Here is a 27,909-nt window from a genome sequence, read left to right as displayed (position 1 = left end):
GTACCAGACATCAAGATGGTATTTAACGTGCAACATGCCAGCGTCATGCAATAATTAATAGCTGACTGGCTATTCCAACACCACTCTCGCCCCATCAAGCCCCAAAGTGCGTCCCAAACGTGCCCAAGTCCTGCGGGTTCAACGTCTCCTCTACCAAGAACTGCTCCAGATCCAGCTGCCTCAACCCGGGCACATTCGTAAACAGGTCGTCCAGCCACAGCGTCTCGACCGACTCGGTCCCCATGGCCTGCAGACTCCCAGCAGCAGCACCAGCAGCAGCCGCCGCACCCACCTTGCCCCCTCCTCCTCCCACCACCGCTCCAGCAGCCGCCGCCGTCGACGTCTGCAGGTCCAGTGCGGCCCTCAGCTGCCGCGCGTCCTCGTCCTTGCGGCGCTGGTGCAGCAGCACGAGCAGGTACGCCGTGTCGTAGGCCTCGTGCATGGCGGCGCTGCTCCACAGGTCGCGCACCTCGCGCAGGACCGACAGCGCCTCGCCCACCATGGGCAGCGACGCGCGGCTGTCGACGGCCAGCAGCAGGCACACCACCTGGAAGGGGATGTTGACGGCGTGGTGCCAGGGGATGTACTCGACCACCATGGTGCGCGCGGCGTGCAGGCCCTTGCGCGACAGGGAGAGGATCTTGTCCATGTGGCGGTGGATGACGCCGGACTTCTGCGACCGCAGGCGCCGGTAGAGGCACAGCGCGAGGTTGATCTGGCCCATGATGACGGGGGGTGCCTCGAAGGTCTGGTCCAGGAGCGTTGACAGGTCTGACTCGAGGTCCTCGGCCGACCTGGGCTGGTTGGGGTCCAGGACCTCGGTGAGCGGCATGAGGCCCAGGAGCTCAGAGGTGTGGTCGCCGGGCTTGGGGGTGAGGGGCTTGGTGGTCACGTTGGGGAGGGTGATCTTTGTGCGGCCGAGGTCAAAGGATGCCCATATGTTGAGATGCTGTGCCATGCCCCATAGTCGTCGACGGGCGTCGACGGCGACGGCCTGGGCTGCCTCGTCAAACACGGACTGGGACGGTGCCTCCTGGTGAATGCCCGCGGCCTCGACAACGTGCATCAGGGAGCAGCTCGCCAGCCAGGTGACGTGGGGCGTCGAGGTCGTCCGGAGGTAGACCACCCGCAGGATCCAGCCGGCGACTGTGTCGATGGGCGGCGGTGACAGGAGCATGTTCTTCTCCAGGAGGACCTTGGCCGACTCTACGAGGTCGAGCTCCATGGTCGGCGGTGACGGCTGTGAGAGATGGAAGCCAAGGGCTGCCACGCCACACAGAACCTGGTCGTAGTCGTCGGGGGCGGCATCACGAGCCCATCGCTGGCTGAGGCGTTCGTAGAATGTTGGCTGGTCGATGAAGCCATATACAATACCGACCTTTTCAAAGTACCTCTGGGCCAGGCTCTTCATGCCAGCATAGGAGAGGATGCTGGTGATGGGCCGCGGTGTTCCAGGAGGACACCCAGCGAGTCGCTCACCGGTGTTCCACCCAAACAGGCGCAGGCGTGGGGCATTGTTGGGGTCAATCTTGAGGCCGAGTCTCCTGACAAAGGCCGCTCCCGAGTTGGCCTCGAGGGACTGCATATGGGCGTGCTGGGCCTTGTCGGGAGTCACGGAGGGAGGAGGGGCGACGGGTCTGGCTGTGCTGGGGCCAGCGGGAGTGGCCGTGGTTGTGTCCTCATCATCGGTAGACCTGTCGACGTAGGAAGAGTCCGGGGTATTACGGCCATGTTTCCGCGGAGAGACGGAGTAGTAGCACTGGTACTCGAACTGGGTGCAAGTGCCGCAGGGCTGGTGGCCGTCGCATTTGCGCTTCCGGTCGCGGCATGGACGGCAGGCGACTTTGGCCCGGCGACGCTTCCTGGGGGTGTCACCGACGAGGGTGTCCATTCCGCTGTTCCCGACAGTGAGGTGGATTCAGTGCAGAGTGAGCCGTGAGCTTGAGATGGCATGTACGTAGCATGGACGGATGTTGCGGTGCGACATGCGACATGCGGGAATTGCGGATCTGGGGAATGACCATCTGGGGTTCATGTCCGGGGGCCGGAGTAGCCCGGCGCCGTTGTCATACTAGGTATTATTAATATTACCGGCCTTTGTTTCAGAGCAGGACTAGTACTACCCAATTACGTGGCCGATGACTCTTTTTATTTGCTTTCCTCCATTCAAAGCTTGTGGCAGGGTCCAATTCGATCGACTTGGCCAGTATAGAGCAGTGCTGACAACAGATCACCGTCTTGCGCGATACTTCCGACCAGTTCATCATGGCCACAAAAGACTGCCTGTGTGCAATATGATGCTAAAATCGCCAATCCCCTCTGGTTATGAAGCAAGTCTCTATTAGTATCAAATATTAACGGGGCGTAATTGCGTGTTAAAGAATCCCCCGGCAGAGGCAGGGATCTGCTTCCGACGCCGGAAGGCCGAAGACGATTCGGCACGTGGCACCGAAGACCGAAGACGGACTCCCGATGTCTCGGGCCGTCTACTGACTGTCCACTGGCTGTCTACTGGCTGTCCACTGCACGGGAATGCATGAAAGAAGACGGCATCCCTGCATCGTGGTTCGCTGGAGGAATTATCCAGGCCCGTTATGACTCCTCCAACTCCCCAAAAGTGCCAATCATGATTGAATCCACATCGAGAACGGCTCAGGATTGCTCACTTACAAGTCACACAAGGCCCAGCACAAACACGGCTATTGCGGGTATTGCGGATTACCCCCAGTCCATCCACTCACACCAGTCCGGCTCGTTCCCGACATGGCCCCTGTACGAGTACGTACGCCTTTGGGTGTCAATCTGATTTTTAATAAAGATCCCACTCCGTCTTCCCATCAAGCAGGCCTCCCCCCCCCCAAACAGCCATGACTTTCTCCTCCAACACACGCACCGAGCCTCGCTCCGTGCCCCAGATAGCAATCCCTCTAACCGCCCGCCAGCCCCCGACATGAAGCTGCCCAACGGCTCCACAGACGCCAACATGGAGGAGGCCCAGCCCAAGACCGAGGCCGACTCCTCATCCCCGGAATCCCCGCGGGAAGATGAGATCTCCCCCATCCCCCATATCCCCGCGCCCCCAGACGGTGGCTTCACAGCCTGGCTCCACGTCGGCCTCGCCCACATGGTCTTCTTCAACACCTGGGGCATCGCCAACAGCTTCGGCGTCTTCCAGCAGTACTACACCGAGACCCTCACCGGCGTCAGCCCCAGCAGCATCGGCTGGATCGGCGGCACCCAGATGTTCCTGCTCTTCTTCGGCGGCGTCGTCTCCGGCCGCGCCACCGACGCCGGCTACTTCCGCCACTGCTTCTGCTTCGGCGTCGCCATGCAGGTCTTTGGCATGCTCATGGCCTCCCTGGCCAAGGAGTACTACCAGATCCTGCTCAGCCAGGGCATCTGCGTCGGCCTGGGCAGCGGCTTCGTCTTCACCCCGGCCCTGTCCGTCATGAGCTCCTACTTCAAGACGAAGCGCTCCCTGGCCGTCGGCATCGCCGCTGCCGGGTCCTCCACGGGAGGCATGGTGTACCCGGCCATGGTCAACAGCCTCCTGCGGCACTCCTCCGTGGGATACGGCTGGACCATGCGCATCTTCGCCTTCATCATGCTGGCCACGCAGGTGCCCTCGCTGATCGCCTACCGGCCCTACCTGCCCAAGAGGGCGGCCGGCCCCTTTGTCGACTGGAGCGCGTTCCGGCAGAAGTCGTGGGTCTTCTTCGCCGTGGGCATGTTCCTCAACTTCTGGGGCCTGTACCTGGCCTTCTTCTACCTGGGCATCTACACGCGCGAGACGTTCCACCTGGAGAGCTCGGCGAACCTGCTCATCGTGCTCAACGGCGTGAGCGCCATCGGGCGCATCGTGCCCAACGTGCTGGGCGAGCGCTACACGGGCATCCTCAACATGACCATCCTCGTGTCGCTCGTCTGCGCGCTGCTCATCTACTGCTGGGCGGCCATCCGCAGCGTCACGGGGCTGTACGTCTGGGCCGTCGCGTACGGCATCTTCGCGGGGGGCATCCAGGCGCTGTTCCCGGCGCTGGCCACGCAGCAGGCCCCGGAGCCCGACAAGGTCGGCACGTGGACGGGCATGACGCTGACCATGGTCAGCTTCGCGGGCCTGACGCTGGGGCCCATCGACGGCGCCATCATCAAGGCCAACGGGGGGTCGTACCTCGGCGCCCAGATATTCTCGGGGACGTCCATGATTTTGGGGGCCATTCTCCTGACGCTGAGCCGGTGTAGCAGGGTCGGCACCTCATGGAGAGCAAAGGTATGAAAAGGTATGGCTGACCGATGGCAATGCCCCCAAAAATAGATTGATAGATACTAGATATTACACGCGGCTACATATAATTACCATGCAGGGGAACTCGACACGTATCGTGGGATTCTTTTCGTGGCCGCGTTATTGATTGTCAGTTGCGCGTCGCCGTTCGGCCTCGGTGTTGGGATGCGAATTGCGAAACGCGAGGCCGAAGCGACGTACATGCAGGCTGACATGAGAGCCTGACACCTCAAACAAACATAGACATAGAATAATATCCGAGTTCAAGATATTCTCACCGTCATCAATGAGGCTGTGAAATAATCTGATTGAGAAGGCCTAGTTATAAATAAAGACGAGCTACCGTGTAATTCAACCAGATCAAATAGACGTCAATCAGCAGATTCACACCAGTCTCATACACAACACCAAACTCCACACTCTTCAACCATGCTCCCCAAGTCGCTCTCCCTAGCTGCGTCTCTGGCGCTGGCTCAGCTCCTCAACCCCGTTCTCTCCTGCGACCCGCGCTCACTCAATGAGACTCCGGGCATGCCTCCCATCGAGTTCGGAACCGATGAGCCGTCAGACCCAGCCACGACCGGCTACTTCATCAACCACTTCTCCCTCAACGTCAAGAACCTGACCGCAAGCCTCGACTTCTACTCGGGTGTGTTTGGCCTCCGCCACATCTTCACCGTCCAGGCATCCGAGCACCTGTCCATCGCCTACATGGGCCACGCCCAGGGCGGGCGCAACGGCACCGGATACCAGACCACCGAGGAGATCAACCGGGAGAAGAACAACAATGCCGGCCTAGTCGAGATGATCTACCTGGACATCCCCGGACGGGAGGACATTCCCGCTTCCAGCGACAGGACAAACACCTTTGGCCACATCGGCATGGTCGTCCCGGACATTGAGGCCACCCAGGCCCGTCTCGAGTCCATTCCCAGCGTCAGCATCCACAAGCGACACGGGGAGGCGACGCCGAGCGAGGGCCCCATTGCCAATGCCAATGGGTTTCCTCCCAGCGCGTGGGAGCAGATTGGCGCCGAGGAGCGCAAGGTCATTGAGCAGGTTCTGAGCGCCATCAACGAGAGGTTCATCTATGTGGAGGACCCGGACGGCAACATTATTGAGATTCAGCCGCAGGACTAGAGGTCTGATAGATTATACATGTAGAATAGGTGTTTGGGGAGTATTTCAGTTTCATCCCAGATCATTTAGAATGTCTTTTCCCACAATCTTCCATCCATAACGCTGTTCGATGGCACGCTGCAAATTTATTCTACACGATGACAAGGCATCCAGCTCAAGTGAGGTTCTAATATTACATATACAACAAGCCTTCGCCCACACCTCCGCTCAATGGCAGGCCTTCCCATACTTCCTCAGCCTCAGATAATTATAAGGCAAGGGCGTCAGGAACCCCGCGGCGATGGACACCAACGCGGCCCCCCAGAACTGCGGCGAGTCCAGCTGCACCACGCCGCCCGTGAGATGATAGTCGACGACGTTCTCGGCCAGCTCCATCGCCAGCATCGAGATCAGACTCATGCCTGCTGCTGTCCGTGCGGCTGCCATCCAGGCGAGTCCGTCACGGCCGTAGCGCAGGAGGACCGTCTCTAGCAGGAGGGACGTTGTCACGCCACCGGCCACTGGGGGAACGTGTCAGTATCAATAAACCCAAGATGCAAGATTCTTTCGTTGACGTACTTGATATAGCCATCACGGTACCGGTGCCCATATCGGGGTGGAACGATTGGAGATACCACATGGACGAGAAGTCGCCAAGGGTGCAGCCCACGAGACATCGCAGCGTGTTGACGCCAGCTCGCCGCCACAGGGGTCTTGATGACCAGAACTGGGTGGACAGAAGGGATGGAGAAGACGCCGGTTGATGCTGCTGCTGCGGTCCGTTTTTGCTGCACGCCGATCGGAATTGGAGACGACGTGTCGCGAACGTCGCGATGGTGGGTGGTTTGGCGGCTGGGACAAGGGCGAGAGCCGCGGGACTCGCCAGCCTCCTGGAGAGGAGCATCGAGGCCGATGCGGTGACGGTAGCCATGGCAGGGAGAATTTATGGGCACGAATGGCTGAAGACACTTCACTCCATGGCCAAACAAGAGTTTCTGATGGAAGATGAGTTGGCTCAGGATGGCGATGGACCACGGGAGCTTATAATAGTTGACTCCCCGGAGGAGCCCCCACCGGGCGTCCGGGGCGACCGGGTCTCCCGCCAATGGCACAAACCGCTCAACCGGCACAATCCACGCATCCAAACACTTGCGGAATTCCAGCTACGTACCCTCGAGCAAGACTTCTTTCTCACAAATGCGGACTCTCGTCAGTCCAGAAACCACTTGGGCACCTCCGGGCCCCAAACCGCCAACGACTCGTCCCCAGCCGGGCCATGCCCCACGGCCGTATCCCCATCCACCAGGTCCCCATCCGCGTAGTGCTCAATCATGTTGCCCGTCGGGTCCCACCAGTAGTCGAAGATCTGGCTGCCCAGCACGTGCCGCCCGACGCCCCAGACGGACTCGTAGCCGCGCGCCGCCAGCCACCGGTGGCCCAGCTGCTGCGAGTCGACGTCGTGCACCTCGAACGATGCGTGGTGGACGTGCGACGAGGTGCTCTGGCTGAGGAAGATGGTGTGGTGGTCCACGAGCGTCGCGCCCCGGTCGATGTGTGCGAAGATGGCCACGTCGCGCCGGCTGCTGCTGTCGGTGGCGTCGTCGACGTAGAGTAGGTCGCTGGGGACAAAGTTGAAGTTTTGAGTGTACCATTGCATCTGCCGCGGAAAGTCGTTGACGCAGAGGCCGTAGTGGCCGAGCTTGGCACTCTGTTAGACGACTTATACGGGAGACGGTGGGTATAGAACGGGGTGGATATTCACCTTGTACACCGCTGCAGGACCCTCGGCGAAGCGATTAAATTTCTTCTGGCGAGGCTTCTCCTCCGGGTAGTTTACGATGAGTTTCTCCTGCGCGGGCACTGTCTCGGCTGGCTCTTGGCCATGGATGAAGTTGATCGGATGCCCCTCGGGGTCCAAGACGGTGACCATGGAGCCGCCACCGGGCGCATCGCTCAAGGGCACAATCTCACCCGCTGTCTCCATCTTGGAAGCTTTCACAAGATCATCCCAAGACTCGACCAGGAATGTCCCACCGAGGAACTTCCTCTCCCCCGTCCGGGCGTAGTAGACGTACGGGTCCGGCCCGCTGCCACGGAACCAGACCTCGGTGTCGGTCCGCTTCACCAGGTCCATGCCAAAGTCGTGGAGAAACTGGGTGATGCGGTCGAGGTCCGGGTGCTGATAGCGCATGTGGGCGAGCTTGACGGTGCGGACCTGCCTGGCCACATCGATGTTGTTCTTCGCGCGCCATGCCGCGATGGACTGGGCGTCAGGCCCGACGGCGATGGCATCGTGGATAGATGCGCCCGAATTGAAAGGATGCGGAGATGGAGTTTCCATCTGCTTAGTTCGCTAGCCCTTTTCCCTGGTTAGCGGCTGGCAAGGTTTAATGGGCTCGATGATGATGGATTCATCGAGTCGCACAGCTTGCAGCCTGCAGATGATGGGGGCGGATTACGCACATCGGCCCCCAGCACCCACAACCTCGCCTCGTCGACGACCGAAGCGGGGGAATCGGGGATGACACAGCGACCAGTCAGCTTATTATTATCCTCCAGGGATTCTGTCTCACCCAGCGGGGTTCGCCATCAGCATAGAAACCCATCAACAGTCTCCAAGCTCTGCGGGGGCATTTGCGGGGACAGCCTCTGGTCTATGATCCGTCCATCTTTCGGCCTTTATCCGCAGCGGTTCGGCCGCTGTCATTGTCACCTTGTCACCTTGCCAGGCTGTCACTGCACTGTTGCATTCTAGTGCAACTCCAGCAGCCCGGCTTGGTCCCCCACAGCGTTCCCACTGCAATGCGTGGCATGGAATACGATCCTACTGTGCATCGCCGGTCCGGCGGATGGCCGATCACGATGCAACGTGCCCCGTGGGGAAGGCTGTTGAGCTTGGCGCAGGGGTGAAACGGCCTCTGTCACTCGTCCTAGCAATACCCTGGTTCGAACTTTATCCTCTACGGATGGATGTGGTAAATCTAGCCAAATCTGGTATTCCGGGCATGCAATACCTACCTGCCGTTATAGAATACTAGTTTGTGTTCCGCGTACGAGTTTAAATATAAGGTAAGCATGGTATAGAGTGTGTCTGTCGTTGGCGGATCCTTCATCCATCTCTACTGAGGCTCATACAATTAACTGTAATCTAGCTAATTTCCTGAGTCTTATTTTTTTCTTTCTTTTACTTACTGTATGTTTTTCTTAAATAGTTTGCTCGATCCGAGCCTGCAGGAGGCTCTCCATGACTACTTCGTAGTGTAGGGTGGTTAACACAATCACTACCAACACCTGACAACGCAGGCATGTGTTCACAGCCAGATCAAAAGGCCTCTCGGCCAACAGAGTCTGAGAACTGGCAGATGGACTGAAGATTCGTATCAACTGCCAAGCCATTGCAGCCCTGTGGGCCATGCCTGGTTATTGCTATTTGGTAAATCCATCCTCGTAAGGCTGAATCGCCGCCGATCATATTCTTGAACGGGAAAGGGACCGATCTAGACGAAATACGCGAGGCCCACGTGTTAAGAAAGTTGAAAACTGTTAATCCAATGAGCTTATCGTGTTCCACGACTGTCGGTGCCTGACTCTGCTCAGCCTCTTTGTGTGTCTTTGCTAGAAGCCTATTTAAATCGCGGGATCCGGAGATTTATCAGATTTACCAGGCCCCCTCAAAACAACATCTCTTGTTAGTCACCGCGCTAAACCAATATTTATATCATTCCCTTGAAACAAAAACAGCATGAAATTCTTCAGCATCATTACCCTTCTCCCCGTGGCTGCTCTGGCCCTCCCCGAGGGCCTGGTCGAGCGGGCCACCGACTCCCTCCCCCGGGACCTCGCCGAGACCATGACCCCAGCCCTTGCATCCCGCGCCGAAGCCGCCGCCACGGTCTGCGGCTCCGGCTACAAGCTGCAGCACGCCGTCCCGCTGCCCAAGGGCACGGACCCGGACATGCGCCTGGCCACGCTGTTTGGGTACGAGAACAGTGCCGGCAAGGGTTGTGCCATCCTCGACAACAACGCCGGCGACCCCGAGTACATGTACCTGAAGCTGTGCAACCTGGACAAGAAGTGCGGCAAGGATTCTGGTACCTTTAGCCAGTACGCGGGGCCGGTGTACATCCCTCCACATACCGTCTGTGCCGCGGTGACGGCCAAGATGGGGTCGACATCGAGCAACTTGTACATTGACTACAAGTCCGACTATCTCTTTGCGTGCAACTAGGGGACTACTCGTCGGGGAGAGTTATGTGCATTCTGTTATAGTTGGAGCAAGGATGGACGTGGATTTTTTTTGGCAGGGAATAGACTCCATCAGACTCTCGTCAACCCCAAACATCGTGTCGGGCTCTAGCCCTGTGCAGTATACGCAGTCAGTCCATGTTTTGAATTATTTGTTTAACGCAGAGGTTCAAGTGCGCCAGTTCTCTGCGGGCATTGGACGAGCAAGCTATCCGGACTCCGTTTCGTTGCTATTATTTATGTTGGTGGTTTGAGTGTTGGTACGTACGTGCATGTAGACGGGAGGGCCCAGCAAATAGGCAATGCTTTGTTGGCCTCATGGGTCAACCAACAATGCCACGAACTTCGCCAACAGTGACCAACGTGCAGAAACATCGCCTCTTGGTGTATTGTTACTGGCTGTCATTATTCAGGGCCGAATAACAATCCACGACTGATAACCGTTATGGAACTCCAATCTAGGCATAATCGTCCCCGCTCTGGCGAAGCTGGTTGAGCAAAAAGCATGATGGGCCCCCTCACACCGACTGGCAAGCCTGGCTTTCTGGGCATATGCGAGCCTGTTATCCCTTCATGTCTCACGCACTCACAGTTTGGGTCGTCCTGACCATTTTCCCCGTCCTCGCTCATCAGACACCTACAGTGTGCTACCTCCTCAACGGCAAGGTGGCAGAGAAAGACGTGCCCTGCACCAATTACGGCACGCACTCCGCATGCTGCCCCCCTGGTTGGGCATGTTTGGACCATGGATTATGCGTGGGCCTTCAGGAGGACGTTCTTGACCGTCTGATCGGTGGGAGCTGCACCGATAAAACCTTCCCCGGCGGGAGATGCTTCAGCGATTGCTCCTGGGACGACGGCAATGACCACGTAGCCGTCGAAGAGTGTACTAATGATGGGGGTTTATATTATTGCATGGAGAACGGGAAGTACGAGAAGGGAGAGAGCTGCGGTACCAAGGGGGGTGTAGATGACAATGATGTCATCTATCATATACGAGGTAATATGACAGGCTCTTCTCGGGGATCTGGGGATTGACGGCATGGGTTGCTGACACGTGCAGTAATGAATACTGTGACCACGATCCCGACCGAATACCTAGCGACAACAGCGACTTCAGCGGCTTCAGCCAAAGGAACGGATGCGGCAGACGAGGGTGGCTCCTCTTCGTCCGACTCGGGCGGCGATGACAAATTGGGGTAGGAGTGGGCATCGGGATCGGTGTCTGCGCAGCTTTGATCGGTGTTGGGGGGGTCGTCTGGTTCTTCCGACGACGGAGACGATCCCAGAAATCCCAAGAGCAGGCAGTCGGAAATGATTACTCGGGTCAAGACCCGAACCTGTCGCAATACCCTGCTGCGAAACTCGGAGAGCACTGCCAACACGACTATAACAATGTGCCGCTGTATGAGGCCCCCGAACAATCGCAGATTCACGAGGTGGATGCAAATTCCCAACAGAGACCCTCCGAGTTGCCGGATGGTCGACCCTAGAGGTTCCGGATTGAAGATGCCGTTTACGAATCTGCGGTAGCGACGAGTAGTTATGAGCGGGAAACCGGCTGCCACGGGAAGATGGCGATACGGGGGAAGATGTAATATCAGTAGAGAGCGGGCAGACTACCAATCAATATAACCAGCGGAGTAGGGGATGCATTATTACATACCCCATCGATAAATGGCACATTTTTAAAGACGTCTCGAATTTCGGGAACGCCGATTGAAGCTGTATCCGCTCATAGCTCATAATGATGACAGAAGCGTCATGAGACCCGGTGATTACCTGTTGTGGTCAATTGGCTGAGTGTTCTTTGCCACTCCATCGACTGTGCAACTGGCGATCTTTGTTGCCACGGACAATCGAAGCTATGGCATATCCTGGGGTGACACAGACTCCCGTGTGATGTCAGATAAATCGATTTCACTCTCGTTGCTCTCGGATGCTTCTGCCCGGAGACTGTAATCGTGATATCACGCACTGGGGAGTGACCCGATCGATTTGGGGGGATGATTTTTGGGCAGCTGATCGTTGGGGAGATGCTTCCTTGCCGATTCCACGATAATGGGAGCTGCTCGGTTTTTCGAATTCGGGTTTCCGAAATTGAGTTTGGCTCGGCGACTGTTGTTCAGGAATACAGGTGACTAAGGGGTAGAGTGCGAAAAAGAAAGACTAGCACATCGAAATTCAACAAATATGGGTAAAGATGCTCTTTCAGTGGAGATGTCGATATGGTGATACCAGGAATATCGTGTTACTGAACTGAACTACTCGTAGTAGTTGCTGCTCGGGAGGAGCAGGGATGATTCAGACCAAGATCTTAGCTTCCGCGTGACCAAGCTCGGAGCCGTCTCGGAGGGACGGGGTGATTGCGAAAAGCAAAGTGAGCGTCGGTGAGCCGCAGCGGGTTTGCCCAATGGACCGGTGTCGGTGAGCCGAGGAGAGTCAAGTGATGCCCAAAAGATTTTGCGATCGGCGGTGCAGGACAGTCAGGAATGCAGGAAAAGGGCCTAGGCGGGGGGCGTTGATGGGCCGTGGGTAAGGGGCACAGGGGTTCTGGCGCTCTGGATACAACCCTGGGTCTTATTTTTGGGGGCTTTGGGGGGGACCCATTTGCCATTTGCGAATTTGAGTTGGTGGATAAACGGGGCGCAGGCTGGCAGGCATCTGAGACCCCAGGACCCCTACTGTACGAATCTGAACATGTCTCACACGCTACGGAGCACCGGAGCAAAGACTGTGAGGACTGTGAGAGCAGTGCTGCTGCACTGCTGCAGTAGGACAGGCTGAAGGCGACGCTCCCGCGATCTAGCCCTTACCGGCGCTGCCGACCAACCTCCAAGGGTGACCAGTCCACCAGCGATCCAACACGAAGTCCCCATCCGCGCCTCGAACATTCTCCCCCCGCATTGTCCCCCATCTTGGCCATCTCGTGATCACGCTCCCGGTCTCGTCGCCCCCGCGCTCTTCCCATTGAGGTATCCCACGGCCTCAGCCGCTAGTCCACACGAGGCAATCCGCGACCTTGCCGACCGTCCACCATGCTTTGCACCACCCTGCGACTTCGTGGAATGGTTGCAAAGCTTGCAACTGCTGCCATGTCACGGATCGCACTGGGAGGGGAAGCCGATCTTGTCCGTGAAGGTACCATCTCCGCATGCATCGCCGCGCCTTGCCCAACGTTCCCCGTTCGCCGTTCCTACTCGTATATCAACGGCTCTCTCGCCCCTGTGTGTTCCTGAAGCTTCCTTCCATACTCAGTCCTCTGTGTTCTATACTTTGTACTTGATACTCTGTGTACACTCCGAGTTATACTCTCTTCTCATACTCACATACTATCACCCACCATCCTCCTCCCCCTACTTCCAAGTCCCTCCCACCAGACACAATGGGCTCGGCTCCCACCTCCATGCAGGCCGTGCGCTTCCACGGCCAGAAGGACATCCGCATCGAGCAAATCCCCATCCCGGCCCTCAAGCCCGGCCAGGTCAAGATTGCCCCCAAGTTCTGCGGCATCTGCGGCACCGACGTCCACGAGTACCTGGGCGGCAACAACCTGATCCCTGCCCCCGGCCACCCCCACGCCATCACCGGCGAGACGTGCCCCCTGACCCTGGGCCACGAGTTCTCAGGCATCGTCGAGGACGTCGGCGAGGGCGTCACGAGCCTCCAGCGCGGCGACCGCGTCTGCGTCCAGCCCATCATCTACGACAACGACTGCCACTCGTGCAAGCGCGGGCTCGTCAACTGCTGCGACCGCAACGGCTTCGTCGGGCTCAGCGGCTGGGGCGGCGGCCTGTGTGAGAGCACCGTCCTGCCCGAGAGCTGCGTCAAGAAGCTGCCCGACAACGTCTCGCTCGAGGTCGGCGCGCTGATCGAGCCCCTGGCCGTCGGCTGGCACGCCATCAACATCTCGCCGTACAAGGACGGCGACTCGTGCCTCGTCGTGGGCGGCGGGCCCATCGGCCTGGCCGTCGTGCAGGCCCTCATCGGGCGCGGCTGCACCAACATCATTGTCAGCGAGGTGAGCGTCAAGCGCCGCGAGTTTGCCAAGCAGTTTGGCGCGCACCACGTCCTCGACCCGATCAAGCAGGACGTTGTGGCCGAGGTCAAGAAGCTGACAGGGGGGGTTGGCGCCGACGTGGGCTTCGACGCTGCCGGGTCGCAGTACGCCATCGACACGGCCTTCCAGTCCCTCCGCGCTCGGGGCACGCTTGTCAACATTGCCGTCTGGGAGAAGAGGGCGCAGCTCAACATGAACGAGATTGTCTTCCGCGAGCGGTCGTACCTCGGAGTGTAAGTCTTGAGAAACCCAATCTTGAATATATGTGCTAGGACTAATACTTTACAGGGCAACCTACAGCCTAGGAGACTTTGAGGAGGTGCTCGAGGCCATTTCCAGTGGTAAGTTGATTGGAATGTACGGCATTTAAAGAGGCACCGACACTAACCTCATCATCACAGGCAAGATGTCGCCCGAGGGCATGATTACGAAAAAGATTACCATGAACAAGATTGTCGACGAGGGCTTCAAGACCCTCGTGGAAGACAAGGACAACCACGTCAAGATCCTGGTGGATATTGCCAACAGTCTTTGAGCACATATTCCAGGGCAGTTTTGTTTTTGGGCCATTGCATTTCAAAAAGCGAGCGTTGTAGCAGTAGATTTACGGGCACACATATGCGGTAATAATATAATGATTTATGTATGAAGATGATTCGAGAATATTCGTATACGCAACGTACATGCAGTTGAACATTGTGAGACATGATTGCTGATCCTTCCGCGTGCGACCTTCCGAGTGCAGCAGCCCTGTGGAGCCATCGCGGCCTTGACGCCGTACTCCAGACTCCATGGAGACTGGACAAGAAGACTCCATCCAAACTCCGAGACTCCAGTCTCTCGCAGCGGTACAATCACAAGCCGGACGGGGCAACCGGGCGTCAATTCCACCTAGATGTACCTTGCGGGGTAAGCAATTGGGGTAGAATCTCGTTGCGAACGCGTCTCCAACCTTAAATATCCCCCCATCATGAAGCATTAATAAAGCAGCCACCCCCTCTGCCAGCATTCCAACTCGATCCCTCACCTTGCCGCAAATCCCCATCTCCTCCAGCATTAGTATTCCCAGACTTTAGTTCCACGCCGTCCACTTACACGCTCCAAAATGCCCCCCATCCGTCTTGGCACCGCCTCCCCCACAACCCAACCTACCCGGGACAAGACCCTCTCCCTCGTCGCCAGCATCGCCCGCCGCGCTGCCGCCCACTCCATCGACCTCCTCCTGCTGCCCGAGGCCTTCCTGGGCGGCTACCCTCGCGGCAGTGGGTTTGGATCGCTCGTTGGCAGCCGCTCTAGCGACGGTAGGGATGAATTCGCCGACTACTTCGAGCACGCCATCGACCTGGGTGACACTGTGGGCAACGGCGCGGGGGCTGGTGACAAATGGCTTCGGAGGGAGCTCACCCCCACGGGCGGGGAGGAGTACCGTGGAGATGGCACGAGGGAGGAGCTGGAAAAGATCGCCAAGGACACGGGCGTCTTCATCGTGACGGGTGTCGTCGAGAGAGCAGGTGGCAGCCTGTACTGCGCCGTCGTCTACGTCTGCCCCAACCAGGGCATCATCGGCAAGCGCCGTAAAGTCATGCCGGTAATTATTCCCCATTACACACCCTCTCCTATATTCCCATTTTCTCTTTAGTACAAAATATACTGACCACAGACAGACCGGCACCGAGCGCCTCATCTGGGCCCAGGGCAGCCCCAGCACCCTCCGCGCCGTCAGCACCACCATCCGCGGCGTGCGCATCAACCTCGCCGCCGCCATCTGCTGGGAGTCGTACATGCCGCTGCTGCGGCAGTCGCTGTACGCGCAGAACATCAACCTGTACCTGGCGCCCACGGCCGACGGGCGCGACTCCTGGCTGAGCCTCATGCGCACCGTCGGCGTCGAGGGGCGGTGCTTCGTGCTGAGCAGCAACATGTGCGTGAGGGACTCACACCCGTCGGCGGAGGCCGAGGTCGCCGGGTCGACGGATGGCATTGAGATTGCCATGCCCAGGTCGCCTGCTACGCAGCACAAGCGCCGCAAGTCCATCTTTGACGAGGACGGCAACGAGATTGTGCTGAGCTGCCCTGCGGACGATGAGAACGGCACTGTCAGCAAGAGCGGCGCCGTCAGCCCGATGGTGGAAACCCCCGTCAAGGCAAAGACAAAGGAATCCTTCTCCTGCCGTGGAGGCTCCTGCATCGTGGGTCCATTTGGAGATGTACTGGCTGGACCGCAATGGGAGGACGACCATGGCATCATCTTTACCGACGTGGACTTCCGCGATTGCATCAAGGGCCGGCTTGATCTCGATGCCGCGGGGAGCTATTCGAGGAACGACTCATTCAGGTTTTCAGTCGATGGTTTGGACATGGACCCGCTGCCATATTGAAATTGGAAAAGGTATCGCCTCTAATGGTAAAGGTACTCGAGAACCTATAGTAATCATGTACGCTATGCTATGTCACACTTCCTAATGCTTGCAATCCCTGAAAACGCCAGTACGCTGTGCAGTATAGTCAACTCAACTCGACAGAAGCCCTCACTGGGACTCATCACGGCGTTGGCGTGGCCGCCAGCCGTTATCAGCCTTCTGCTCAGCTTGATCATCCTTCTTCTGCCTCTCCATGGCGGCCTGGGCCAGAATCTCCCTACGACTCATGCCGGCAGGGTTTTCCTTAACACCGCCGAGCACGAACTCGCCTCCGGTCCAGCCGCCCTCGTCCTCGTGCTCATCCTCTTCCTCGTCCTGGCCCGAGACATGGTACCGTGATGTCTCGGCAATCGTTTGTCCACCAGACTTCCAATCCGCTGCCTGCACTTCTCGCTCAATCTGGTGACACAGGTCCCAAAAGTTGCGGTCGTGGTCGCTGTGCACGTTGTGCGCGAGCTCGTGGCATAGCGTCTTGCGGATCGTCTTATAGTCGCGGTACCCGTCGTAGGCGTCGGTGCGGAGACGTAGCTCGATCACCTCGCCCTTGTTCCTGTTTAGCCCCAGGATACGCGACGTGCCCTCGTGGCTCGACTGCGTGTTCGACAGGGGCTCCATCTCGGTGAGCAGGGCCACGGTGAACTCGTGCTTGCGCATCGCCGCCACGATCCCCGGGTCCGACTTGAGGCGCATCAGCAGCATCTGGCTCCGCTCGGGACGCGGCAGGTTGTTCAGTGGGCGAACCTGCAGGAACGTGTATTTGGTCTCGGTGGTCGTCGGGTTTTTGGGCTGCTGGCTATTTCGTATCCTCCTCGACCTCTCCGCTGCCAGAGAGGCGTTCCTCCTCGCGACTTTTGCGGACATTTCCTGGACCGCCGCCAACGTTTCCACCCCGGACCCCATCAGCATCAACTTCTTCCCCTCCAGCGATCGAACCGACATGTGTGGGTCTTGGAGTGGCCATCTGATCACGGGCATTCTCGGCACGATGATCTTCTGACTCTCTAATGGAACACTCAGCGTCAACCAGATCTCGTTGAACAGGTCCAGAAGAACGGCGCCTTCGTTGAACTTCAAATCGTAGTTGGTCTTGCAGTAGCTGATGGAGAGGGTAATCATGCCAGCGTCGGGCGCGTCCCCCGCATCGCCTGGCCGGTGATCGTCTGACATTTTGGTATGCGCTACGGATACGGATAGAGGGGAGCGGATATATCTAAGCGGTGCCGTGATTGTTTGTTGTGCCACGATGCAAAGGATGCTGGCTCGGTGGCGTAGCGCTGGCTGTGTGGTGAAGTAGTAGTGGGCGACGCCAAAAGATTAAAGATACGGATGGACGTTATCGATCTTTCGAGCTCTAGACCAGCTTCTTCCAGCCTGGTGGGGGCAGCTCTTAAATAGAATCGCAGCGCCTTGGCGAGGCATCAGTGGGGATAACATATGACAGGGTGTTGAAGATTCGGGTAGATTCGGCCATGCTTTGTAATGGAGCCACCAGCCTCAGGTAGGACCCCCAAGTGGTGCCTGCGCCACAAGAAACGGCAAGTCCGTTGCTGACATATCGAGAGGGTGACGGCGAAATTCGGCAGACCCGAATGGGTCTTCGACTATTTGAAACGTATCATATTTGGTAACGTTGGTAGTTGTTTCCAGGATAGCCAAAGACTATTTAGTAAAACAGAGAAGGAGAACTCTGGGTTGGAAAGGCCATTGTCATCCATATAAGGCTCATCAAAATCATTCCAAGCACACTAAGTCGAAATAGGTAGCATGCCAGAGTGGTTAATGGGTGGGATTTGAATTCTGTCATACCATATCCCATGGCTTCGGCCGCGCAGGTTCGAACCCTGCTGCTATCGCAATAACCACATTTTTTGCCTTATTTTATTTTTGCCAATATTCTTGTCTCGAAGTCTTTCCCTTTTTTTCCCTAATACGAACACAGTTCTCCAAGAACACTTTAGATGGAGATATTGCATTTGAATTGTAACACCTCAAAAAGTATTACTCGTATCCGTATTACTTGGCAGGTTGCCCGGGCTCGGGTGGTTGTAACGTCATATCACGTGAGCTGCAGCTCAGCTTCTCCCCCTTGCTTTGCCGTCCTGGCACTGGCGACGGGTGCAGCGCCACGGCCCGCCGCCAATGAGCTTACAATCGCGTCGTGTCCTTTTTGAGGTCGCTAAGCTCCCTGACGATCGCCAGGTAGTCATCCACGACAACTCCAACAACGACGAGTCGCCTCCCATCGCTGTCAATTGCGCTCTTCAACATTGTGAGCACTCGCCCGGACCCATTGTCCTAACGCCTCGCCTCGCGCTCCTCTAAACCCCGGCCGTTGACCGAACCGAAATCGAAAACGACAAACCGCCACGATGCCCAACATCTTTCGTGTCGCAGGTAGGTCGTCGTGTAAACTCGCCTGGGGGCCCAAGCTTACCTTACACAGCGGATTTCTCCCATCTGGGGAGTATCCTCATCTTGCTGCACAAGATGACGCAGCTTAACGTGCGTATCGCAAGCTATTTTTACGTATTACCGATGCTAATATGCTGCAGAGCTGTTCCGGTATCTCCTTTAAGTCACAAGCTCTGTATTTCTTTGTCTATATAACACGATATCTCGGTATGCGCTCTGTATTGTTTAGGCTGTCCGGAAATGCTGACTCTCTAGATCTCTTCTCGACTGCTAGCATTTACAATCTTCTTTTCAAGATCCTCTTCATTGGATCCCAGGGCTACATCATCTACCTCATGACCAACGCATACAAGCCCACCAACGACCCTAACGTCGACACCTTCAAAGTCCAGTACCTACTCGGTGCCGCCGCCGTTCTCGCTATTATCTTTCCCTACAAGTACACCGCCTCCGAGATTCTGTGGGCCTTCTCGATATGGCTGGAATCCGTCGCCATTCTGCCGCAGCTGTTTATGCTTCAGCGCACCGGAGAGGCCGAGACCATCACCACGCACTACCTGTTCGCGCTCGGAAGCTACCGCGCTCTGTATATCCCCAACTGGATCTACCGCTATCTCACCGAGCCTTCCCACAAGGTGGACTGGATCGCCATTGTTGCCGGTCTTATCCAGACTGTCCTGTACAGCGACTTCTTCTACGTTTACTACACTCGTGTCATGAAAGGCAAGAAGTTCAAGCTTCCCGTATAAATCATGACCTGGACAATCACATACAGCACGGGCCAACAAGGGGCCATGTGGGAAGTTCCGCCACGCGGAGCAATCAAGACCACCCCAAGGGGTGGCAAGGCGAAATGACCTGGGCCAGCTTCTACCCGCCCGGACCAAGCCAAGTCGAATTCTAGCTTCCGGTTGATGCATTTCGGACGGCGTTTGGGGGAAGCTGGGACCAGCAGGAGTATTCAGTTGGCGCTTCGAGACCGTTGCCAGAGTTGAAAATCAAAGGCAGCACCGGTCGACATTGTAGTAAAATAGACGGCAATTGGAATTATGGTCATAGGTTTGCGCTTGATGAGTCTGTTTACTGGGCGTGTATGCAGGGGCGACGATAAGGAATTGAGAAGTCGGTATGGGATCCTGAACAAACCCAAGACTATAGTCACAATATTCCTAGTTCGGACTATATGAAATTCTAAATGTGATTATACACTTAAAGTTTATTCTGTGCAGCAACTTAATGCAAGAACTTTTAGTCGCCTGGAGAGCGCTCAACACGCTGTTGTGTCACATCACGTGACTCAAGTCGTTGATATCGCGATCGCGAATGACGCACCTCACCCATCAACATCATCACCAACCAACCCTCGGATTCAGCAGCAAAAATGTCTAGTGATATGCCAGACAGTAACGAGCAAGCGCCTCCAGCTGCCTCAGGCGTGCCCGCCACCCAGACGAGCCAAGGCGGACCTGATGCCGAGCAAGACCCCGTCGCGCCAGGCCCCGAGAGACTGCCGACTCGCAAGGACGTCTCCCTGCGTGAACTGCTGAATAAGATTGACGACTACGCACCCGTCGTAAGGAACCTCCTCCCTCTGTCTACCCCAGCGAACCATCCCGCTGACTGTTTTAGATTCCCGATGCCGTCACACACTACTACATGACCAAGGCCGGTCTCCCACCCCCACCGCAAACCGACCCGCGCCTCGCGCGCCTCCTCGCCCTCGCGACGCAGAAGTTCATCGCCGACGTTGCCGCCGACGCGTACCAATATAGCCGCATCCGCGCCTCCAACACCAACACCAACAACCCGATGGGCAACCTGGGCGCCGCGGCCGGGTTCCCCATCCCGGGGCAGCCTGGTGGCGGGCAGCCGGGCGGTGCCAGCGGCGGCAGCAGTAAGGACCAGGGCAAGGGCGGCGCGGCCGGTAACGCGCCGCTGGGTATCCAGAGGCCTGGGTACGGCGGCGGTGGCCAGGGCGGGAGCCAGAACCGGACGGTGCTGACGATGGAGGATCTGGGCATGGCGGTGGGCGAGTATGGCGTCAATGTCAAGAGGAGCGAGTTCTACCGCTGAGTTGGGAGTGTGCCTTGATTATCTATGGCTAGGAGAAGGGTTTCGGGATATTTGGTCAGAGTGCAAAGCCGACTCTGTGCAAGGCGTTTAAAGGACTTGATTAGACGGCGTTCGGTAGCATTCGACAACTCCAGGGATCACTTTGTGTTTTAAGGGAAACGATAACCAGAAATGAGACAAAAGATGCTCGTGCTATGCTCAGATTCCGTGTATATATTTTGACAAGTCCCAGTAATATTACAGTAGTGCACAGTAGAACCTGCTTCTCTTTATTTCCACTTCATCCGCTGAACGCCCTGCCGTGTCCTAATCCAATTGTCAGTACGCATTCTCTGGCTCTGGGGGCCGGAGTTCGGGGTGCCATACGGCGAAAACTCTCCCAGCTTGTGCCCGACCATGTCCTCGGTGATGGTTACGCGGTGGTAGATCTTGCCATTGTGCACCTCGAAGCGAAGACCGACGAAGCTAGGTAGGATGGTCGCGGAGCGGGCATTTGTCCGCACGGGAGGCACCTTGTCGCTGGGACCCTTGGGCCAAGTGATTGGAAGGCTGTCGGGTTGTGAGGTTAGTTCGTCATCGTCGGGGAGAATCTGGTCTGGTCTTACGGCAGGAGGTTGGGCCCTGAGAGATGGAGTCAGTGGGTGGCAATGGAACAAGTAGGGATATGGAGCTTACCCTTCCAGGTTGAGCGCTTCAACAAGAGTCGCGTTGGCTGCATTGTCGCTGGCGCATGCTGCCTTGGAAAGTTGGTGGATCGCGACGTGACGGGCAAATGCAGCATTTGGTGATGGTGGGGAATGGTTTTTCCGACCCGACCCCAATTGGAATACCAACTTCACCAGGTCCTCCTCTTGTTCTGTGAACCTCTCATCCCACAACTCATTACCTCTATGACTGGTTTGTTGAAGTTCTCTACGAACACAAGTAAGGGCCAACACTCTCTGAGGGTGTGCGCAAGGGCGTTACCATTTGCAAACGGTCAATCAGATTAAAGTCCATCCAGGGCTGCATCATGAAGCTCTTTAGTGACCCTCTGGTCTACAAAGCAGCACACCATGAATGACACTGTGACAACTTTGTCCACGAGGACGGTGTTGTTGACTCCCAAGGAGGTCATGACACTCTGGGAACTCTGTCATCAGTCTAGCCTGACCCTGTACGCGGTCGTCACCATGTCTTGATTTCCTGCCTTGTAGACTACAGAGTCACCAAATATCTTTTCGATGTAGTCTTGCGTGGACTTTCGATCTGAATCGTCTGCAAATGGTAGCCCCCCACAAGTTCCCTCTGAGAGCTGCGAGTCTTCATAGTTGGCTGCGCGGAGATCTTTCGCCCAACGGATATAAAATATGAAATTCTACTGCCACAACCCGAAATCCGACCCCGAACCGTTTGACCGTTGGAGATAGAAACCTTCTTTTCGTTAAAGTCCCAGTGGCAAATTTACAAGACGACGTGGACGACAACAATCGCGATTCCGATCATGGTGCCTGAGTTTGGGGCCGTCATGATTTGAGGCAAAGTACGAACAGTATCCAACGTCACAATAATCGCTTACTCCTCCCCTTCGAGCATTGTTACAGCACGGGTAGTCTTGATATTACAGAGTGTTAATATTATTCGTTGATTGATTATGAATTGACAAGTTGTACTCCGTAAGTGGAACATTAATGGAGTCTTGGCATTCCAATCAGTCGCGTGGATTGATAAGCCAAGGATGGCAATTGTAGAAAGAAGAAAAAAAAAGCGCCAAAATGAGGGGTCCAAAAGGAAAAGTAGTCATTCGTCGTGTATAATCAAGCCTTCTGCTTGGTTACGCTTAAAGTATCTCATAATCCTCCCATCTTAAAACTGTGGAGAGTCGTCCAAAATCTGTACCTCCTCGCCGGGCTTGAACGGCGGAAGTCCGATGTATGGGCAGCCCGCGCACCGGAAAGCGTCGCCGAGACTGCAGTTTCCGCACGAGCCCACCTTGCCCTTCACTGTAAAGTCCAACTCTAGATCGTTCAAGTCATTTGTCGTCAACTTCATGGCCTGAAGATCCTTGTCTGCTTGTGTTCGTCGTGACTCGTCCTCGGCATTTAGTCGTTCTGCCAGGCCGCAGGTGCAGTCCTTGCACGCCCGCCGGCGCTTTCCAGCCTTGGGCTGGCATTCGGGGGCTTCAAAACAACGAATGTTAGCGTCGTCTGAATGCGCAATAGGGGCGGCAAGATGTCAACTTACGAGGTTGTGGGTATGGCCGTGATAGATCCTCTGCAGATAGAAGACCATCCTCGTCAACGAGCTCCTCCCCATCCTCATAATCATTCAAATCAACAGTGACAGGCACAGGCTTCTTCTTCTTCTTGCCGAAGCCTATACGGATCTGTACGGCGCTCTCCTCCGCCTTCTCGAATCGCCCATCTTCCCTCTTCACCAGTCCCGCCAGTGTAGGCTCTGTCGCAGGCAGGGGTCCATCTTGTGCCTCTAGAATCGCGCCATCCTTCATCGACGCCGCCAGCGAGTCGTACAGTTGACGGGTCAGCCACTGGTAGGCCTCGGTGCGCCGAGAACCACTGGGATCTGTGAGGACCACTACAAGATCGTAGGTCGCATCGGGGAGTTTCGCTGCACCAGCAGCTAGACGATCAAGCATCTGCAGGTCTGACGTCGAGCGATCAAATGTGGTGAAAATGTCGCGTAGTGCTGCCTCCTGGCCGGCAACTGATGCCGGCGCAAGCAGCAGGGTGCGGTCGCTGCCCCTCATTTTGATGGCGGGGTGATGTGGTGATGTCAACAAGTTTGCGCCGGCGATTTTTTCCCCCTTTGCAAGTTGAACAAAAGGTGCCGTGAGATAGACTTCGAAGATCAATTGCTTAGTTTTAATAAGAACGAAGGGTGAACGTTGTGAGGAGATTTTTGATTTATGATCGTGTCAAGTCGGGGCAAGCCTGTGGCGTGGAAAGCATTTCTAAGCCAAAGACCTCCATGACAACGCCGCCCCGACATCGGGGCACGTGATTGAGATCTGGCCCCGCCACTAGGCGGGCGGTTATTCCCCGGATGCTGAAATAGCGCCACAAACCCCCACCCCCAATTTCTCCAGGGACGCCAACCAACGCCGGTCGCTGGCTCTAAACTTTGATCCGTCAAGTACAGGCCTGGCCGTGACTCGCGAGCCACACCGCGCGGGCATGGCCGGGTGTTAGAATCCGGCTCGATGACAAACCCTCGCTCGGGAGATATCGAAATTGCCAGCTCGATCAACTCGTTTCTCGGTAGTGTTCTAATGAGTGGCCTTTCTGTCTCCAGAGCTCTGTACAAAGTATGGAGGCGTCACCATTGAATCTGCATGCCAAATCCAGACGTCAACTTTGGTCAGCTTAAGCACATACCCCTAAGCCACCAAGGAGATATACTCAGCAGGTGAAAGAAATATCGCACAATTTTGACTTACACTCTCTAGAAACAGCGATCCGATATCGATCTCTCACAGATAGGTATCCGGATGCACATCAAACATGACCGAGAATCCCCTCCTCAGATATCTTGACCTCGACCTTCATCCCCCATGGCGGATTCCCAATCCAGTGCTTCTTCTTACCAGCCTTCTTAATCTTTTTGACATTATCCTCGATCGTCTTCTTGAACCTCGAAGGGTCGTTGTGGACCTTTTCCAGCGAGACGGTGAGAATGAGGCCCAGCTTATTCTTCTTCTTGCCCGCGGTCCAGGTCCAGTCGGCTGAGAAGAGCACCCTCGGTTTCGAGGAGAGGACCCTCCCCGTCGGATACAGGCATGTGATCAGGTACCCGACGCGACCGATGTACTGCGCCCACCAGACGTCCTCTGGGGTGATGACGCGGCGGAGGGACTTGCGGAAATCTACTTCGCGGGGGGGCAGCTCGCCACGGTACCGAGCCTGGAGCATCAATGCCAGTCGCGCGCGGTCCTGGTGAGATACACCGTGAGTGGACGATATGATCCCGGTGGAGGTGCTGTACAGGGCCGCCGAGGACGCCGTCTCCTTGGACATGAACATGTGCATGTACATGACGTTACAAAAGGCACCAATCACATGAGATCCGAAGTCTGGAGGAAACCGCCTGATGCTGTCATCCTGCGACGGCTTCGGGATGCAGCCATCCAGGAGTCGCTGGATCTGCTTTCTATCCCCGGGTACATAGATGCCTGTCGCCACCTCGAGAGGCGCCTGTCTGCGGACGGACACGGGCAGCTGCCGGAAGAGGTAGCCCTCACGGACGCCACCCTGGCAAAAGTGCGCCTCCTTGATGCCGTGGGGGATAGCTTCGGCGAGGACGCTGACGAGGAATGCGACTGCAGGGACCTGGGCCCTGCGTCGGTCGGATACGCGGAAGACGTCATGGGCGGCCTTGGCAATCTCCTTGACCGACTCCGTGTCTTGGAACTGCTCTCGGCCTACTGTGTACCCATTTATGATGGAGATAGGATAGTGATGCTTCCCTGACTGATTGAGGTAGAGGAGTAGATAGCCCCAGCCGCGGAAGCCGCCACCAGACAGGTAAATCCTGAAACCCCCCTCCCTCTTGGCCTCCTCAATGAGTACGTCGGGGATGTCGAGCTTCGAATAGGCGTCTTTGAAGTTGGCAATCATTTCCTCGCGGAACTCGTTGACAGCTTTTTTAGCCTCATCCTTGTCCTTGCCATCTTTGATTTCCTCAAGCCTCTGGGTTAGGGCGGCCGCTCCGTAGGGAAAGCTGAAGCTCCCCCGGGGGGTCGTGCGAATGAATCCATTCTGGCTGACAATCCAGCTGATCTGAGTGGATCCGCCTCCGAGGTCCATGACCAAGCCACTGATTTGCATAAAGCCACTCGCGATGCCCAGTGCTCCGATCTGGCCCTCCTCCTCCTTATCGAGGAGCTCCACGTCGATGCCGGTGGTGTCCTTGATGGCGCCGATGAAATCATCTGAGTTCTTGGCGACGCGGGCCGCCTCGGTGGCCAGGATGTGCACCTGGTCCTTGGCGACATTGAAGTCGGCGCAGATGACCTGGAAGCGGCGCAGGGCATTGCAGACGGCGTCGATGACCTTGTCGGGAATAGGCACCTGCAGGCCCGTCTTGTCGTCAAATTGGGCATCGTAGAGTGAGATGGACGACCGGTAGACCATAACGGTGGGGATGATGCGTGTAAGTGGGGGCGAGAGGTCCGAGATGGAGAAGCGGATGCCGTTGCTGGAGAGTCCCGTCAACAAACCAGTGCAAGTTTGGTCGATCAGACCAAATGGCAGCGCTCACCTCCCCATATCCACGATCCCCACCAGTCTATCTCCATGACGCTTCCATGATGGGTGGTTTGGCCCAGACAACCTAGTCAGACCAGCCTGTGGGGAGAGGGACGTCGGAGATGGCGAGTTCAGTCGAAGCGTCTCGATTTCGTCGGCAGTGAGGAACTCCTCAAAATCTGATACTCCAGACATTTCTTGCATATTTAAACATGGGAGAAGATTAAAAATCACTGGCCGACTGGCCGATTGTTGATGGCATTGACTTTGTAGTGAGGGGTTGGGCGTGGCGCTTCGGTCACCTGGTGACGTTTCGAGCGGAATGAATGCCAACCGAGACGAACCAGTCTACATACGGAACCATCCTTGTTGATCAATCTTTTGGCACGTGGTGGGATAGAGGGTGAGTGAGATATTATACTCTGAATGAACTTTAAAGCCGTCGCGAGACTAAATCTAGAAGCGCTGTTGGAGCCACACCTCCAGAATGATTGATAAATGCACGTCAGCCGTCCCCTCATGGGCCTCAAGATCGGCAGTGAAAACCAGCCCGAGCCTATTACTTTTCTCTACCGCATCTCTCTCTGCCCCTTGCCTCATTTAACCCCAACCTTTCCCCCGTCGTCTGTTTACTACTGGGTAGCCAGTATCATCGCGTCTTGCGCGTTGAATTCCAACAGCAACGAGCTCTTGGTCTCCAGTGAGTCCAGTGGATGGCATAACAGGCCTTCTGCCCATCAGAGTAGCTTCCTCCAAAAGTCATCCACAGGAGACTGGCTGGGAAGCCGATGATATAGAAACTTATCCCCTCGACACCGGGAAGGGCGCTGGACCAGATCGCAGCCCGACCAATCCCAGGTCGCACAAGGAGAGATCAAACCTCATCAATGTCCGGCACGATGCCAAGGTACTTGTTGCCCCAGTGCCATTCCTGGGGACCACCCTCCAAGGTGGCTCCCTTGTTTTGTCGTTCCACTAGATGGCTCCCGTGTTAGTAGGTGTAGGACAACCTAGGAGAGCACGAGAAGGGAAATGGAATGTTAAAGACATACTGTTGTTCCAGTAGCTGTGGCCCTTGCTGTGGCACTGCCTGTTGCGTCCGCAGATGGCAGCAGATCCCAGGCCGTTCTTGTTGGGCGAGGTGATAACCTTGTGCACGGGATCCCCCTCGATTTCGCAGCAGACCTTGGGCTGTCTCTGGACCGTATACGCCGTGTAGGCCGCCCTCCAGAAAACACAGATGGTTTCGCCGCGATTGCCCGAGCATGCCTGGGTCTCGCCAGATTCTTCGTATTCGGAGACTTCAAAGCCGGCCGAGATCCAGCCGTTGCCGCTGATGCTGGCAGACACGCTGACTGACTGACCCTCAGTCTCACTTCTGGCGATCTCGCAGCCTTCGCTGTCACCGCAATGATGGTTGTTCTAACATTGAGAACTGTCAGACGTATTGTACGGGTGCGACGGAATGTTGTGGAATGGCTGAGGCGAGGGGAGGGGAGGGGGAAGGAGGAGGGTTTCCACGAACCGTCATCTGCTCAAAGTAGTAATGTTAATGGGAATTGGGGTTGTCGATCTCCGTGATAATTTCTGGTTCACAGTTGGACGGGCAGATATCTGCAAAGTTGTTGAAGGTCTGGGGGTTAGGCCTTGCGTTGGCGATGCCAGCTAGGGCGGGGGACATGGCAACGAGGCAATACATAATGGCGATGGGATCTTTGTTGACTCAGGAAAAAAAATATAACAGATGTACGTTGAGGCTTTTGGTTTTATGCCCTGTACTTATCGAGTGGAGTGATGCTGTAGATTTACATTTCGGACTTGAGCATAGCAAGCATCTTTATATAGGCGTCTTCCCATACAAAGTTTCAGCATACCCAGTCTTTCTTCTCGTTACAAATGCCTCCATACCATGCCAATCCTCTTGGCATCATATTCATCGTCTAATTATGGATGTATTAATCGTCATTGCAGTCCCAAGGCCTGTGTAAGGGACCAGCGACAACTCTACTGCGCACTATGTTGGTACCCTATTTTTAGTGTGGCATAGCTTAC

The 27,909-nt window shown here is 56.3% G+C and overlaps 14 protein-coding genes and 1 non-coding gene across 15 annotated transcripts; 8 read left to right on the top strand and 7 right to left on the bottom strand.

The window, feature by feature from the left end:
* Positions 1 to 94: 94 nt before the first annotated feature.
* ACO1O0_006717 (Zn(II)2Cys6 transcription factor) lies at positions 95 to 1,891 on the bottom strand (the record flags this gene model as incomplete). Its single annotated transcript, XM_083196099.1, has 2 exons — positions 95 to 1,694; positions 1,761 to 1,891. The coding sequence occupies 2 exons, from the start codon at positions 1,889 to 1,891 to the stop codon at positions 95 to 97; spliced, it is 1,731 nt and encodes a 576-aa protein (XP_083049115.1).
* Positions 1,892 to 2,950: 1,059 nt separating this feature from the next.
* ACO1O0_006716 (major facilitator superfamily domain-containing protein) lies at positions 2,951 to 4,276 on the top strand (the record flags this gene model as incomplete). Its single annotated transcript, XM_083196098.1, has 1 exon — positions 2,951 to 4,276. The coding sequence occupies one exon, from the start codon at positions 2,951 to 2,953 to the stop codon at positions 4,274 to 4,276; it is 1,326 nt and encodes a 441-aa protein (XP_083049114.1).
* Positions 4,277 to 4,714: 438 nt separating this feature from the next.
* Positions 4,715 to 5,425, top strand: ACO1O0_006715 (uncharacterized protein; the record flags this gene model as incomplete). The annotated part of the gene is made up of 1 exon (XM_083196097.1): positions 4,715 to 5,425. The coding sequence occupies one exon, from the start codon at positions 4,715 to 4,717 to the stop codon at positions 5,423 to 5,425; it is 711 nt and encodes a 236-aa protein (XP_083049113.1).
* A 207-nt stretch (positions 5,426 to 5,632) lies between these two features.
* ACO1O0_006714 (DUF4396 domain-containing protein) lies at positions 5,633 to 6,081 on the bottom strand (the record flags this gene model as incomplete). Its single annotated transcript, XM_083196096.1, has 2 exons — positions 5,633 to 5,925; positions 6,075 to 6,081. The coding sequence occupies 2 exons, from the start codon at positions 6,079 to 6,081 to the stop codon at positions 5,633 to 5,635; spliced, it is 300 nt and encodes a 99-aa protein (XP_083049112.1).
* A 533-nt stretch (positions 6,082 to 6,614) lies between these two features.
* Positions 6,615 to 7,595, bottom strand: ACO1O0_006713 (Glyoxalase/Bleomycin resistance protein/Dihydroxybiphenyl dioxygenase; the record flags this gene model as incomplete). Its single annotated transcript, XM_083196095.1, has 2 exons — positions 6,615 to 7,112; positions 7,167 to 7,595. 2 exons carry the CDS (start codon positions 7,593 to 7,595, stop codon positions 6,615 to 6,617), a joined length of 927 nt encoding a protein of 308 aa, XP_083049111.1.
* Positions 7,596 to 9,146: 1,551 nt separating this feature from the next.
* On the top strand, positions 9,147 to 9,632 carry ACO1O0_006712 (uncharacterized protein; the record flags this gene model as incomplete). The annotated part of the gene is given in 2 exon segments (XM_083196094.1): positions 9,147 to 9,382; positions 9,395 to 9,632. The coding sequence occupies 2 exon segments, from the start codon at positions 9,147 to 9,149 to the stop codon at positions 9,630 to 9,632; spliced, it is 474 nt and encodes a 157-aa protein (XP_083049110.1).
* A 3,402-nt stretch (positions 9,633 to 13,034) lies between these two features.
* ACO1O0_006711 (chaperonin 10-like protein) lies at positions 13,035 to 14,244 on the top strand (the record flags this gene model as incomplete). Its single annotated transcript, XM_083196093.1, has 3 exons — positions 13,035 to 13,942; positions 13,998 to 14,050; positions 14,111 to 14,244. 3 exons carry the CDS (start codon positions 13,035 to 13,037, stop codon positions 14,242 to 14,244), a joined length of 1,095 nt encoding a protein of 364 aa, XP_083049109.1.
* A 570-nt stretch (positions 14,245 to 14,814) lies between these two features.
* On the top strand, positions 14,815 to 16,087 carry ACO1O0_006710 (carbon-nitrogen hydrolase; the record flags this gene model as incomplete). Its single annotated transcript, XM_083196092.1, has 3 exons — positions 14,815 to 14,975; positions 14,997 to 15,297; positions 15,374 to 16,087. The coding sequence occupies 3 exons, from the start codon at positions 14,815 to 14,817 to the stop codon at positions 16,085 to 16,087; spliced, it is 1,176 nt and encodes a 391-aa protein (XP_083049108.1).
* Positions 16,088 to 17,887: 1,800 nt separating this feature from the next.
* ACO1O0_006709 lies at positions 17,888 to 17,982 on the top strand. Its single transcript has one exon. It is a non-coding gene; the product is annotated as a tRNA-Ser (tRNA).
* Positions 17,983 to 18,498: 516 nt separating this feature from the next.
* On the top strand, positions 18,499 to 19,290 carry ERD2 (ER lumen protein retaining receptor-domain-containing protein; the record flags this gene model as incomplete). Its single annotated transcript, XM_083196091.1, has 3 exons — positions 18,499 to 18,523; positions 18,573 to 18,631; positions 18,838 to 19,290. The coding sequence occupies 3 exons, from the start codon at positions 18,499 to 18,501 to the stop codon at positions 19,288 to 19,290; spliced, it is 537 nt and encodes a 178-aa protein (XP_083049107.1).
* A 632-nt stretch (positions 19,291 to 19,922) lies between these two features.
* Positions 19,923 to 20,614, top strand: ACO1O0_006707 (transcription initiation factor TFIID 23-30kDa subunit-domain-containing protein; the record flags this gene model as incomplete). Its single annotated transcript, XM_083196090.1, has 2 exons — positions 19,923 to 20,114; positions 20,171 to 20,614. 2 exons carry the CDS (start codon positions 19,923 to 19,925, stop codon positions 20,612 to 20,614), a joined length of 636 nt encoding a protein of 211 aa, XP_083049106.1.
* A 269-nt stretch (positions 20,615 to 20,883) lies between these two features.
* Positions 20,884 to 21,332, bottom strand: RSM19 (mitochondrial 37S ribosomal protein uS19m; the record flags this gene model as incomplete). Its single annotated transcript, XM_083196089.1, has 2 exons — positions 20,884 to 21,209; positions 21,290 to 21,332. 2 exons carry the CDS (start codon positions 21,330 to 21,332, stop codon positions 20,884 to 20,886), a joined length of 369 nt encoding a protein of 122 aa, XP_083049105.1.
* Positions 21,333 to 22,459: 1,127 nt separating this feature from the next.
* DRE2 (electron carrier DRE2) lies at positions 22,460 to 23,360 on the bottom strand (the record flags this gene model as incomplete). The annotated part of the gene is made up of 2 exons (XM_083196088.1): positions 22,460 to 22,773; positions 22,838 to 23,360. 2 exons carry the CDS (start codon positions 23,358 to 23,360, stop codon positions 22,460 to 22,462), a joined length of 837 nt encoding a protein of 278 aa, XP_083049104.1.
* Positions 23,361 to 24,108: 748 nt separating this feature from the next.
* RTG2_2 (Ppx/GppA phosphatase family-domain-containing protein) lies at positions 24,109 to 25,878 on the bottom strand (the record flags this gene model as incomplete). The annotated part of the gene is made up of 2 exons (XM_083196087.1): positions 24,109 to 25,807; positions 25,871 to 25,878. 2 exons carry the CDS (start codon positions 25,876 to 25,878, stop codon positions 24,109 to 24,111), a joined length of 1,707 nt encoding a protein of 568 aa, XP_083049103.1.
* Positions 25,879 to 26,731: 853 nt separating this feature from the next.
* ACO1O0_006703 (uncharacterized protein) lies at positions 26,732 to 27,256 on the bottom strand (the record flags this gene model as incomplete). Its single annotated transcript, XM_083196086.1, has 2 exons — positions 26,732 to 26,832; positions 26,910 to 27,256. Coding segments are annotated over 2 exons (448 nt in total), but the record flags the coding sequence as incomplete, so codon positions are not given.
* Between the last annotated feature and the right edge of the window lie 653 nt (positions 27,257 to 27,909).

This window comes from Amphichorda felina (genome assembly GCF_050947745.1).
Source record: "Amphichorda felina strain 45539 chromosome Unknown scaffold_6, whole genome shotgun sequence".
Lineage (NCBI taxonomy): Eukaryota > Fungi > Ascomycota > Sordariomycetes > Hypocreales > Bionectriaceae > Amphichorda > Amphichorda felina.
This window is presented reverse-complemented; position numbering and strand designations above follow the sequence as displayed.